At 36.5% G+C, this 13,672-nt stretch overlaps 1 protein-coding gene across 2 annotated transcripts in view; it reads right to left on the reverse strand.

Moving 5' to 3' along the window:
* Positions 1 to 4,479: 4,479 nt before the first annotated feature.
* USP8 (ubiquitin specific peptidase 8) overlaps positions 4,480 to 13,672 on the reverse strand; it is a 67,187-nt gene continuing 57,994 nt past the window's right edge. For both annotated transcript variants that reach the window (XM_044665174.1, XM_044665173.1), the window contains exons 15-20: positions 12,971 to 13,183; positions 9,308 to 9,518; positions 7,722 to 7,958; positions 7,163 to 7,305; positions 5,938 to 6,070; positions 4,480 to 5,781 (exon numbers count right to left, since the gene is read on the reverse strand). In XM_044665174.1, coding sequence (XP_044521109.1) covers positions 5,596 to 5,781; positions 5,938 to 6,070; positions 7,163 to 7,305; positions 7,722 to 7,958; positions 9,308 to 9,518; positions 12,971 to 13,183 — 1,123 coding nt within the window. In that variant the 3' untranslated portion in view covers positions 4,480 to 5,595. The remainder of the gene's footprint in view (positions 5,782 to 5,937; positions 6,071 to 7,162; positions 7,306 to 7,721; positions 7,959 to 9,307; positions 9,519 to 12,970; positions 13,184 to 13,672) is intronic.

Genomic DNA, 13,672 nt, shown 5'->3' on the forward strand with positions numbered 1-13,672 from the left:
GAGATAAAAGCTCCTCCTCTGATTACCTGAACTTCCATTCTCACATAAACTATTTTACTGCCAGGAACTCAGTTCAGGAGTATGAAGTTGGACTGATGCAAAATGACTTCAGTTAGGCTGGGTTTCCACCGTCCTTTTAAAGAAGCACTATTTGAGCTTTCCAAGTCAAAATTATTCCTTTTAATAGATATGGCTCAGGGGACAGCTGGGTATCCCAGTGGATTGAGACAGGAGGTCCTAAGTTCAAATCTGACCTCAGACACTTCCTAGCTGTGTGACCCTGGGCAAGTCACTTGACCCCCATTGCCTACCCTTACCGCTCTTCTGCCTTGGAACCAATACCCAGTATTGACTCCCAGATGGAAGGTAAGGGTTTAAAAAAAAAATAGATATGGCTCAACTTATGAAGGGGTGAAGTCACTGACTTGATTTAAATGTGTTATACATCTAGTCATGAAATAAAAATTACCATTTGATATTATTGATTTAATCTCTCAAACCTTGAGTTCTCTTTAAAAAATTTTTTAAAATTTGAAAACCCTTACTTTCTGCCTTAGAATCAACACTGTGTATTGGCTCCAAGGCAAAAGAGTGGTAAGGGCCAGCCAACGGGGATTAAGTGATTTTCCAGGGTCCCCCAGCTAGGGAGTGTCTGAGGCTACATTGGAACCCAGGACTTCCCATCACTAGGCCTGACTCTCTATCTCCTGAGCCATCCAGCTGCCCTGAAATCTAACTCTTCAATTGACCCACTCACTAGAAATTCTATTATTAAGATGTTCAGTGACCATTTTACTTTTTAGAATAAAACTTAGAGTGCACAAATTCAGACCCAAGTTAGCAAAAACGTTTATTAATGTTACATAATGTCAAGTAGGTCCTCACTGAAACAAGGCAAAAAATTTTAAACAACTTCCTTATGGACTATTTCCCCCAACACAGTAGCTTCTCTGAATCTTTTCATCCCTTCTCAAACCTTCCATGACTTTCCCCTCACCATCCCTCATCTCGGCTGAGAACCTCTTCTCATGCTTTTATCGAAACTGAAGCCACTGGCTGAGCAGCTTCTCCCCCTGCCTCCATCCTACATTGTGTCTTCCCTCACCCTCTCCTCCTTGCTACATCCATCAGGGACCTTCCTCCATCCCACCATCACCGCACTGCCCCCTCCTCCTTCCCAGGAATCTCCCACCTCTGGGCCGCTTCCCTACTCCGGGACATGCGGCCCGCGTCTCCCAAATAGCCCTCCCCATCTGTGCCTTCCCTTCCCTTCCTCTCCCTCAGCAGCCTCAACATGTAAGTGAACTCTCTCTCCAAGTCCCAGCGACCTACCTACCCAACACACCGGCCTTTTCTCTTACCCTCCCACCCTGCTAATCTCCCTCTTCTGGATACTCTCCTCTGGCTTTCCTGGCTCTGCTCTCTCCTGGTTCCCTGCTACCTGACTGCTCCTCCTTAGTCTGTTCTGTTACATCGTTCTAGGTCACAGCCATTAACCCTGGATGTCCTCCAAGGCCCTGGTCTAGGCCTTCTCTTCCCTGCCTGTTCTGCGTGAGCGCCTATGGGTTCAATGATCATCCCTATAAAGGTGATTCCTACATCTGTAAGGGCCTTATCAAAAGTCTTAGTGCAGTCTTGAGATATTACAGATTTATATGAGAATTTTCTTACAACAATGATCAATATGAAGTATGGTTTACATGATAATACATGTATAATCCAGATTAAGTTACCATCTCTGAGAAGGGGGAGGGGAAGAGAGGGAGGGAGGCAATATGGATCATATTTTGGAAAAACGTTGAAAATTGTTTTTGTGTGTAATTGGGAAAATAAAATATCTTTGAATAAAAGATATTACATATTTAAACTAATGAGTATTTAAATATCAAATTAAATGTTTAGGACATCTTGGGACACCCAATACATCTTGTTCTTTCCTTTCTCCTAACCACCAGTCTCACATCATCAAATGGATGTCTTTTGACATATTAAACTCAACCTGTCCAAAACTGAATTCATTACTTTTGTTTTTTTAGTTCAATTTTATCTCTAGTTCTAAATTCCCTCCTCTCTTCCCCTTTACTCAGTAAAGAAAAACAAAATCCGTTACAAATGTGTATAGTCATATAAAACATTCCTGAAATAACCATGTTAAAAAAACAAAACAAAAAGAATATACTCTTCAGTCTGCATTGTGGGTTCTCCAGTTCTCTATCTTAAAGATGGATAGCATGTTTCATCATGAATCCTTTGGAATTGTGTTGACCAGCATTATTGAGTCTCTTACAGTTGAATATCTTTACATTATATATATATATATATATATATATATATATATATATATACACGTATATATATACACATATACATATACATATACACACACATATATATGAGCACACACATATATATGAGCAGAATTGAGAGGACGATATATATTGTATTCATTCGATTTTCTAAAACTATCTCCCATCATCATTTCTACAGCACAAATTATTCCATTATATATATATGCCTAACTTATTTAGCCATTCCCAAATTGATAGGTATCCATTCCAATTCTATGCCATGCCAAAATATATCTTTGATGTCTTTGGGGCATAAACCCAGCAATAGTATTTCTGGATCAAAAAGTATACACTTTTCATAGCTTTTTATGTGTAGTTCCAAATTGCTTTCCAGAACTGTTTGAACTGGTTCACATCACCAGTGGTTCATTAGTGTACTGGTTTTTCTCCAGTACTTGCCATTAGAACTCATTGCCTTTCTCCAAAAACCTTCTACTTTTCCTAACTTCCCTATAATTAAACCAAAAAAAACAAACAAACAAAAAAAAAAAACACAAAAAAACCCCAATAACCCTTACTTTTTGTCTTAGCACTACTAAGGTAGAAGAAAAGCAAGGGCTAGACATATTGAGGTTAAGGGACTTGCCCAGGGTCACACAGCTAGATTGGAACCCGGGTCCCCCTGACTCCAGGCCTCACTCTCTCTCCCCAAACCACCTCTTCTTTATAATTGTTAAAGGCACTACCATTCTCCTAGTCACTCAATTGTGCAATCTCAGTGTCACACACCCAACATTTACAATTTGCTATCAAGTCCTGGTATTTCTCCCTTTACTACGTCTCATATCCATCCATTCCATTTTCTCCACTCACATATCCCCGGTAATGATGCAGGCTCTTATTGCATTATTGCATCACACCTAGACTACTACAATAGCCCAATGGATGGTGTCTCCACAATCTCTGATCCAGTAACACTGGCCTTTTAGCTATTTCTCCTACATGATACACCATCTCCAGATTTCATGTCTTTTCACCTGCTGTCTTTTATGTCTGAAATGCTCCCATTCTTCTATTTAACCTCTTCTTTAAAAGACTCAGCTTAGAGAGGCTTCTTATAAAGAATGCTATCCACCTCCAGAGAAAGAACTGTTGGGAGTATCAATGCAAATGAAAATGTATGATTTATCACTTGTTTATTTGAATGTAAGATTTGGAGTTTTGGTTTTATAAGATTATTCACTTATAAAAATCAATAATATGGAAATGTGTTTTGCTTGATAATAAACCAGATTGAATTGCTTGTCAACTTCTAGGGTTGGGGAGGGAAGAAGGGAGAGAGACAACACGAATCATATAACTTTGGAAAACTTATGTGGAAAGTTACTAAAATAAAAACAAAACATTAAGAAATAAAAATTAAAAAGAGACTCAGTTTACATCCTGATGCCTTATGTAAGAGGTCCTTCCTGGTCTCATTCCCTTGTCTTATCCTCCCACCCCTGCCCACACTCAGCCCCCAGAAGGGCCTTCCCTCTGAGATTACCTTCAATTTATTCTGGATATATCTTGTATGTTCATGGCAGCTTCCATATTTGGCTCCCTCATTAGAATGCTAGTTTCTTAAGGGCAAGGATCATTATACAGAGTGTTCCAAACATCTTAGTACAGTTGTCAGCTAATAAAGCTAAAAGCTATATAAAGATTTTGGGGATACCTTTTATTTTGCCTTTTTTTTCTAGGGCTTAGCACACTGTTTGGCACATAGTAGGTGCTTAATAAATGCTTCTTGACTAAATGACATTAACAGATAATTTCTCATTGATTTTTTTCCCCAGAGATGCTTATACTAAATCAATCACTCCATCAAGATCATCATCAGATAACATTTGCATAGTGCTTTGGGATGTGCAAAACACTTTACTTGATCTTTACAATAAGGTGCTATTATTATCCCCATTTTGTGGATAAGGAAAGTGAGTTTGAGAGAAATTAAGGGATTTGTCCAGGGTCAAGATTTTGAGGTAGTATTTCAACTCAGGTCTTTTTTATTCTAAGTCCAGTATTCTAATCAGTAGGTCAAACTGCCTCATTTTTTAATCACTTCTTTAACTTTTTTCACATTTTATTTCTAAGAAAAATGAAAAAGCCTTAATTCTAAGTTAATATACTTGATTTTGCCTGCTGACTTAGAGACAGATAATTGTTGCTTTATTCAGAGCTTTTATTTGGTTAGACTTGCTATTATAGTTCAGTAGTATCAAACTCAAATGGAAACAGGGGCCACTAAAGGGTACATAAGGATTCCTATGGGTTACATATTGTTTTAGTTTTAAAATGTAATACTTCCTATTTATTGCACTTTCATTTCTTTTGTTAAATTTATTTCCCAATTACATTTAAATCTGGTTCTCGGTGTACTCAGGAGTGTTGTGGGCGCATGTTTGACACCTCTGGTCTAAACAAACTATTTGTTGATTGAAGACAGTATGAAAAAACATATGCTGAAGTTGGTGCTTATGGTTCTTCTGTGTTACATCAGACAAGAGAAAACTTCAATCAAGACAGAACACTTAACAGCATTTTGGGATTTAAAATAATTTCCTCATTGGGATTTTAATGCAGGTGTACATGAAATTTATATATTAAAAAATTAAAGAAAAGTTTCCATTTCTTTTTTAGAATAAAGTTGAAGTGCACAAATACATCCCAAAGCCAACATAAAAATAGCTTTGCTTTGTTGTGTCTCTAAAAAGCATTTTAGTTATTTAGAACAGGCAAAGAAAAAGCAATCCTCTGAGTTCTAGGCTTCACGAAAGGACTTTTTTTTTTAATTATATACATAGGTCTGATGTGCAAGTATGCAATAAATATATACACATACATTCCTACCTGCTTTACATCATTCTAGAGTATTCACAGTAGAATCAAGCTGAGGGTTAGAAATGTGAAAAGGCCATAACAGTGAAAAAAAAAAAAAGTATACAATGAGGTCTATTAGGCCAGGATAAGAATAATGCTTAAATGGATCGCAAAGAATGAGTTATAATTTAATCTGGGAGCAGACTAAAAAAGTTGTTTCGAAATAAGTAGAATCTATAAAGGATGCTTACTGTAATATTTATTAGATGTTGTCAGCTTCCTGATAAAGTAGTAGCACTGACCTGAAATATTTAGTTTCAGTAACACAGCTCTCACTCTTATGTCTTTTAAATGGTTGTGTATAACTATTCTGCATCTTACTATGAATTTCTAAAGTTGTGCTGCTGTGCCTTTAAAAAAAAAGCTAGCTTTCTACGTACTCTTCTTATGTGGCTACATCTGTTACTCGCTGTTCCAATGATGTGTAAAAGAGGATATAAGCTGCTGAGGATCTCACAGAGGACACCGAGATGTCAGACACTTCATGATCATCAAATTTAAACCACCGTTGTCTTGCAGCATTTTTACAGTAGGCAGTGTAGTGTCCTCCATCTAGTCCCCCATAGTGATTCTGGAATCGAGCAAACAAGAAGTCAATTAGGAAAATTCACAGTTCATAATCTTAAGTTTTCTCACAGAGGTAAGAATGAACAGGTAGGCCACTACCATTAAAGACACAGGGTGTTGTGTTTTCTTTAAATCAAAGGTTTAAACTTAAGGTACTTACTGAAACTGAAAACAGATTGTATCTCTTCAAATTGTTCTTTGGACCAATAACATATTGTGATAAGTCAAGACTTTCTAATGGAAAATCTACAGATGTTTGTAGTTTTTGCTTCCATCTTCCATCATAGGAAAAACTGTAGAACATAATGTTAAAGCAGTTAAATAGATTATCTGAGGTTCACAGGAATGTTGTTTTAAACTTTTCTATGTGCTTATCATATATTGTTTCCATATTATAGTTATCTACATCTGCATCTTATCCCCTCTCCCTAATTCCCCAATTAATGTGCTCCCTCCCGCTATGAATATGCTCTACAATAAGAGATGGGGCTTTATCATAGTCTAATCTCCTATTTTTCCCAGGCCTGATTCAGCACCTTGCACTCAGAAAGCATGTGTGTATGTGTAAATATGTATGCTGATGAAACTGATTTCTATTACAAGTCAGACTTCTGACATAATGGAAAGTCCTAGAGATTGTTTGGAGAAAACAATTTCCTGCACGGTTGGTCACCTCAAGAACAAAAAAAATCAATGGTATCATCAAACTAAACTTAGAAGGAACTAAATCGGGCCACCCATTATCCAAGCTTCTTTCTTCAAGATAACAGAGTCTAAAACTGCTGATCTGGCCACCAAGTCCAGACAATACCCAAAACAGTCCCCTTCCATTCTAGTTCATCTTACTCAATGAATAGTTGTGCCACTATAAATGTTGGGTACTCAGAAGGGCCAGTCACCCAGATAAATTCAAATGATGCCAAGTAAAATATAGTTAGTGGATATTCATTAAATTATTTTTGATAACAAGGACAGTTTACTCAGCATCTACAAAGTCTAATTCACATAGTACCAATAATAACAATAACTAACATTTATGTAGCTAAACACTTTACAAATATCTTATTTGGTCCTCAAAACAATCCTGAGAGATACTATTATGATCATCCCCATTTTACATTTGAGGAAATTGAGGCAAACAAATGTTAAATAACTTGCCCAAGGTTATAGGGCTAGTAGTAAGTGTTCTGAAGCTGGATCTGAACTCAGGTCTTCCTGACATTAGACTTTGGTGCTCTAACCACTGTACCACCTAGATGCCTCAAGTCAACAGAGGAGAAACATTTTCATTTTTCTGGTCATACAGCCCCCCAATAAAGCCAAAAAACCACAATGTTGCAACTTGTATTTATGGCTAATCTCATGAATAAATTTCATTCTCTTACCGTTTCAGATGCACCAGAAGAACAGGTGGCAACTTCCAGATTTCTATTTTTTTCATTGAGTCCCTTCGAGTTTTGCAATGACTACAGTAAAATCTATTGTTATCTGTGAGTTTTTCCTCTTTGGAAAATAATCTAAGGCAATCCTAGGAAAAAAAGAAGTTGCCTCAAAATTAAGATAATAAGAAGCATCATTTAAACAATCAGCTATCTAGATCACAGTGCAGAAATCAGGGTGTATCATATCTGCTTCAAAATTACTTAAGTAAAGCCAACAGGTAGATTTCTAAATCAAAAATATGTTTTTGGATGTTTTAAACTTGGAAATTAAGTGCCAAATCTTGGGGAAAAAAAGCCAAACTAAAGAAAGAAGTCTTATAAGACAAATTCCTAACTTTTTTAACCCCTGAAGGCCTACATAGAACTCAAAAACCTTTTTACCTGTAAATTTCAACTACATATAACATCATACTTCTGTGGATTTAAGATGTTTCCTCAGAAATTTAAGAAATGAATATATACAACTAGCCTTTTGGCTATTTTCATTTAATCACAGGCTTACCTGTAATGTACATTTACTTGTGGATGCTAGTGGTAGAGACAAATACATAAAAGCCTCAAATGTCCTAGACTTTTTGTGACACGTGAGGCACTGTACTGTAGATTTAAACTGGCCCTGAAAAAGTGCAACAATAATTGACTCGTTGAGCTGCTTGTGCTTCTGCCAGGCATGTTCAGCTGCTTTGAAATCATCAAGATGATCATTATTTTCCTCTTTATGTCTCTTTCGGTTATCGGCCTAGGAACAAAATATTTAAATTCTCATTAACCTAAGTAAGAATGTTCAATATTTGAATATAGAGGCTGAATGAATACCTATAAATGCTACTGAACACATTGGCAAGGAGTTCTCAAAGACTCTTGCTGTCATCTCTTAGGCGACAGAAGATGCTGACACTAAAAGAGGGGCTGTGGAAAACACTTAGCAAGAAGCTAATTCTTCAGCATTTGAGTGAGGGGGGTGGACACGTTCTCTAGGAACTCCTCTGATTTCATAATCCTGTGGTCAAAAATAATGGACTGCTAGTATTTAAAACGTACATTTATAGCTTAAAATGTACATCAGAGCTTTGGAAAACAACTGTTAAAAGGCTCTTCCTACTGTATCTAAAAGGTCTGATTTATGAAGAGAACTCTTCCATCAAGTAATTGTATTATCTGTGCAGAAATTAGTGAAAGTTGTCCTTTTAAAGATGATTTATATAATGTAAGCTTATACATATATGTCATCTTATATGAAATTGCAGAGGAGGAAGAAGACAACTGGGAATTCAAAATAAGAAAATGAATGTTAAAAATTATTTCTATGTGTAATTGGGGGGGGGGGGGAATGAGGTTAAAAAATAATGAGGAATGTAAAGGAAATCCTCTCTGTATAGAATCGACAGTTTCATAATCTGATCATAACATAAAAATCTAGATATGGAATACAGGACACAACTGTATTGTAATACAAATAATACAAGGAAATATAAACCTGTGCCCAAGTAATCTAGCAAGTATGAAGTGAAACTGCTTTTAGGAAAAAGTAAAAATGGGGAGGATGAAAACATTCAGTATAAAGTCAATTATGACTATGATTTTGGTGAAAATTTTCTGCATTTGGGATTTTAAAGTATTCTGCTATACAAATACTTATCCTGTGCACATACGGGTCTACAGTTGTTTTACCTCTGGCTTGTAATTTCATCAATATAGGAATTCCCTAATAAAGTCCTCTCAGTGCATTAGCAGTCATTGTTCTGAAGCTTACCAGTCTTAGGGATTTTCTGGAGCACTGAGAGGTTAAGTGACCTGCACAGGGTTTGAGGTGGGCTTTGAACCCAGGACTTCTAGACTCTATAGCCAGCCTTCTATCCAGTCCACATGGCTGCCTACAGTTATGCTACAGAGATACACTAGATAAAAAGCAAAACGAACATACTGACTACTGGAACAGCAAATTTCACAGACACGAAAAAAGTCAGCAGGACTTTCTAATATACAACTTCTGGCATCTGACAAATCCATTTTTAGAATACTTGCACATCTTAGCACAAATGTTACTGGTATCAAGCACCATCAAGCAAAATACATACAAGGACTTACTTTATTCAAGTCTTCGTGGAGTCCATCCATTAGGAATAGAAGCAGCTCTTGTGAGTCTTGCTGGCTGTATCCTGAGAACTGGTCATTGATCTTCCCAATTGTGATTTTAAAATCCTTTGGACTGATATACCTGTACTGTCCTGTCCACAGAGCCTTCATGATTATCCCAAACTCCTCAGCCACTTCCCCTTTATGCCCCAATAAATTTGACCTTTGCAAATAAAATAAAAATTAAAAGTAACAATTAAAATAAAGATATACAGGAGTTGAAAAGTGTTAATTATTTTTAAAATTCATTACTGTTAATACTTTAAATATTTCAAACAAATTTAGTAAACATTTTAAAGCATTTACTATGTACAGATAATTATTATTTTTAAAAGGTAACACATAAAAAAAAAAAAAGTAACACATATAATGCTTACTATGTACCAGTTGCTACACTATAATTTTTATCTCATTTAAGTAGTATGAACATTTTACAGATGAGGAAACTGAGGCAAATAAAGGTTAAGCGACTTGCCCACAGTCACACAGCTAGTAAGTATCTGAGGATGAATTTGTACTTGTCTTCCTCACTGTAGGCCTGGAACTCTATCCACAGAACCACCAAGCTGCCCAGAGAACTGTGCTAGATGATGGATAAGATGGAATTTAGTCCCATATCTTAACAGGAAATGATAACATGAAAAATAGTATGCTAAGAGGTCAGAGATATAGGGTGGTTCAAGATGGTGGAGGGCCTTAAATGCCATGTAAATACTCATGAGGCAATAGGGAACCTTATACATTGCCACATACTCTTTGATCCAGTGACACTGATGTCCCATCTCTCTGCTCGAGGCATTTTCTCTGACCATCTGTCATTTCTAGAACACTCTCCTCATTATTTATTGCCTTCCCTGGCTTTAAGTCTCAACTAGAATCCCTGGTTCTAAATGGAAGCTTTTCTCAACCCCTTTAAATGCTAGTGACTACCCTCTATTATTTCCTTTTTATCTTGCATATAATATAGGGTGTTTGTGTTTCTTTGTTGTCACTTCCATTAGGTTGTGAGTTTCTTGAGGTCAGGGACTGTCTTTTGCTTTTCTTTGTATCTCCAGGGCTTAGCACAGTGCCTGACAAAAAAAGAGGTACTTAATAAATGTTTCCTGACTGGCCAGAAGGTTTTGAACCCAGCTAAAGGCATCTATGATCTAATGGATTGGAGTTGGGGAGAAGCATCAGACTTGGGAGTCTGAGGACCTGGATTCACTCCCAAATTCCTGTTCACAACCTCTGGGGAATTACTTTGTGGACTTTGACTGAATTCAGTGATACCTAAGGTCCTTTTCAACTGTAGATTCTATGCTCACTGAGCCTTAATCTCCAAGTGAGAAAGACAGGGTGGCAGTGACTTGAAGAAGAGGAATTAAAAAAACAAACAAACCTAAAAACTGTCAAGGTTTCAAACAAACAAGATGTGTGGACAACAGCACCCCTGACAAAAACAGTAAAATCAGAAGAAAGAAAAGGAATGCTGCCAAATCACTTCTCTCCTAACACCTGGCAGCCATTCCTGCCATTTAGGTATCACTACAAAAAAGGAAGAGATCCACATCTCAGAGATTATTTGTTCCATTTTACAAATAAGGAAATAGATATAACACATAACTGGCTCATAGTCACTGACTGCATTAGTATTGATTACCCTAAGAAACGGAATGTTTTTATATATAAATTCCTTAATTACCAGGCATCAAACTAGGGAGGCTTCATCTTCCATCAGAAGGTCAGACTTCATATAGTAAAATTATCATAATTCTCTTTTAGCTGCTAGGTTCTAGCTCCTCAAGGAGATAGCACCTTTATCCTTTTTATCTATCCTGAAGAGACACTGTGCCTTCTAACTCTGAGGTAAATGTTCTACCTTTTACATAACCCAAAAATAATAGTTTCTGTAAAATTATTCTTAAGAGTACATATATCAGCTAATATCAAGAATCTCAATCTTTCGAATGAAACGTTTTACAAAAATGACCTAGGCTTTACAGAAATTACTGTAGGCTTAAAAAACAAAATCTTGCCTGTATTTTAGTGACTAGGAAACTTTCAGGATTAAAGGCATTGATCGCTCTTGCTTTTAGGAAGGCTGTGTGATCTTCCTCTTAATTTCTCAACATGCCTATATTAAGTACTTTGAAGGGGCACTAAATAGGTAATACAGAGGTAAATTAACAGCAGAGGCCAAGATAAACTGATTATTATTCCTAAATAGGATGTAACAGGTCATTTTAGTTAGAAATGTCACTTAGTACTAAATTACAAATAAGAAAACTCTATCACCATTATGAATTTGTCCTGCACTTCAAGATTTCAAAGACTGTTCACATCTATTATCCCATATGATACTTAAAACAATTCTGTGACATTAGAAAAACAGGAATTATTTCTTTCTGTCTTACAGATGAAGAAACTTAGGCCCCCAAAGGTAAAGTGATTCATGTTAGGGAACAAGAACATAGATCTCCTAACTCATTGAATTTCCTCCTAGGCCTATGAGAAACTGTTAGAATCAAACTGCCTAAATTAATGGTCAATTAGGAAGCACACTGAGAAGGAGGCGTCTCACATTAAGTGGGAGTTGGAACATTTGACCTCTAAAGTCTTACAATACACAATGCTTTAGAAAATGTTACTTTTTTGTTCACCACTTGAAGTTGCCACATTTATTTTGTAGTTTCTACATATTACAAAAGGCAGTATGGTATCATATACAGAGGGAGTGTCAGGACACCTCAGGTTCTAGTTCTGGCTTCGTCACTAACTGTAAGATGCTAAGCAAAGGATTTAATCTCTGTAGGTTTCAGTTTCCACATTTGTAAAATGAAGTAGTTGAGAAAATCCCTTCAAGCTCTAAATAAATAAATTTCTAAGAGATTGATTTTTACCTTAACTACAGCAGTAGGACACATTATAGTACTATAATTCTACTGTCTAAGGTTTAAGGTATTGTGATTTTTCTAAAACTCAGTATAGTGCCTCTTTGCTTTGTGTCACCTCTATAGATTTATAATCAGAGTTCCATCTTTATATTAAAAATGTACATTTTGTTGAAAAATGTAAACAAGCTGTCGACATGAAAACAGATGATTTTTGGAGCAAAAAAAATTTTTTAAGCAAAATTCCTTATACAGCTGTCTTTTTCCTTACTATCTTTACTTTCACAAAAGTTTTATTTTAAACCCAATTTGAAAGAGACTTGAATTAATATGCCAAATTTTATAATTAATTCTGCATAACTTAGGCCCAAATTCTCCTCCTTTCTGCCTGACAGATAAGAGACAGGCTCCCTACCTGTGCCTGCCAAATTCTTCCTCTCTTCCACATTCCTCTACTTCTGCTCATCTTCCAAATTTCTAATCCTCTCTCAAAAGGAAAAAAAAGATGAAGTTCACAATACATCATTAAACTTGTTTTTTCAAAAGTCTGAGGTTTTTCTCTATTTTTTTTTCTCTTTAAAGAATACTCTTGCATATGACTTGTCTAGATCCATGTGAAATTTGGTTCCATTAGTGTAAAGTGATGGTATACCTTACAAACAGAACAGTAAACAAACTAAACAGCCAATACAGTAATTTCATTTCAGACCAAAAGTAGTAAAGTTGTTTTAGTGTTCTTTACCTGTTAATGTCATCCTGATAAAAGTTTCTGTTGAAATAATCAGCCAAATGAGGAGCATTACATAGGCACTGTAATATTGAATTCATATAACAAGTATTTCCTAAGTTACGAAGTCCAGTGAGAGCTGGTCCTGATCCTCCAAATACAGGATTGAGATTACGAATCTGAGAAGCAGAAAGCCTTGAGATTTCTGCTTTGGGGTAGCACAGTGGTCTAGGAAGGAAAATTAAGGACATTGAAATAATGTAAATCTGTACATAAATTCAGTGTTCATGATAAATCTTTTGGAGTTCCGTGGTAATGATTCATATAGCAGAAACTCTGGCAACTTGAGCAGTGGACCAAACACTTACAGAAAAAGAGATCTCCACACTTCTCTCCTTCCCCCTGCAATGGGCATGAGGAATCTTGGGATGTGGTATTGATATCGTGCTCTGGGACCCTCCCTGTAATCATTGCAACCCAAAACCAATAACGTCAAAGATCCTCTGAAGCCTCTTAGGAAAGGCAATATACTCAGAGGAGAGACAAAATGATTCCAGTATTAGGAATTTGTCTTCAAAATCCTTCAGTTTGGGGCAACAAGGTGGTTCAGTGGACAGAACCAGTTCTTGAGACAGGAAGTCCTGGGTTAAAATCTGGCCTCACATGCTTCTTAGCTATTTTGATCCTGGGCAAGTCACTTAACCCCTACTGCCCAAC

The sequence above is a fragment of the Gracilinanus agilis genome, chromosome 2 (genome assembly GCF_016433145.1).
Source record: "Gracilinanus agilis isolate LMUSP501 chromosome 2, AgileGrace, whole genome shotgun sequence".
Lineage (NCBI taxonomy): Eukaryota > Metazoa > Chordata > Mammalia > Didelphimorphia > Didelphidae > Gracilinanus > Gracilinanus agilis.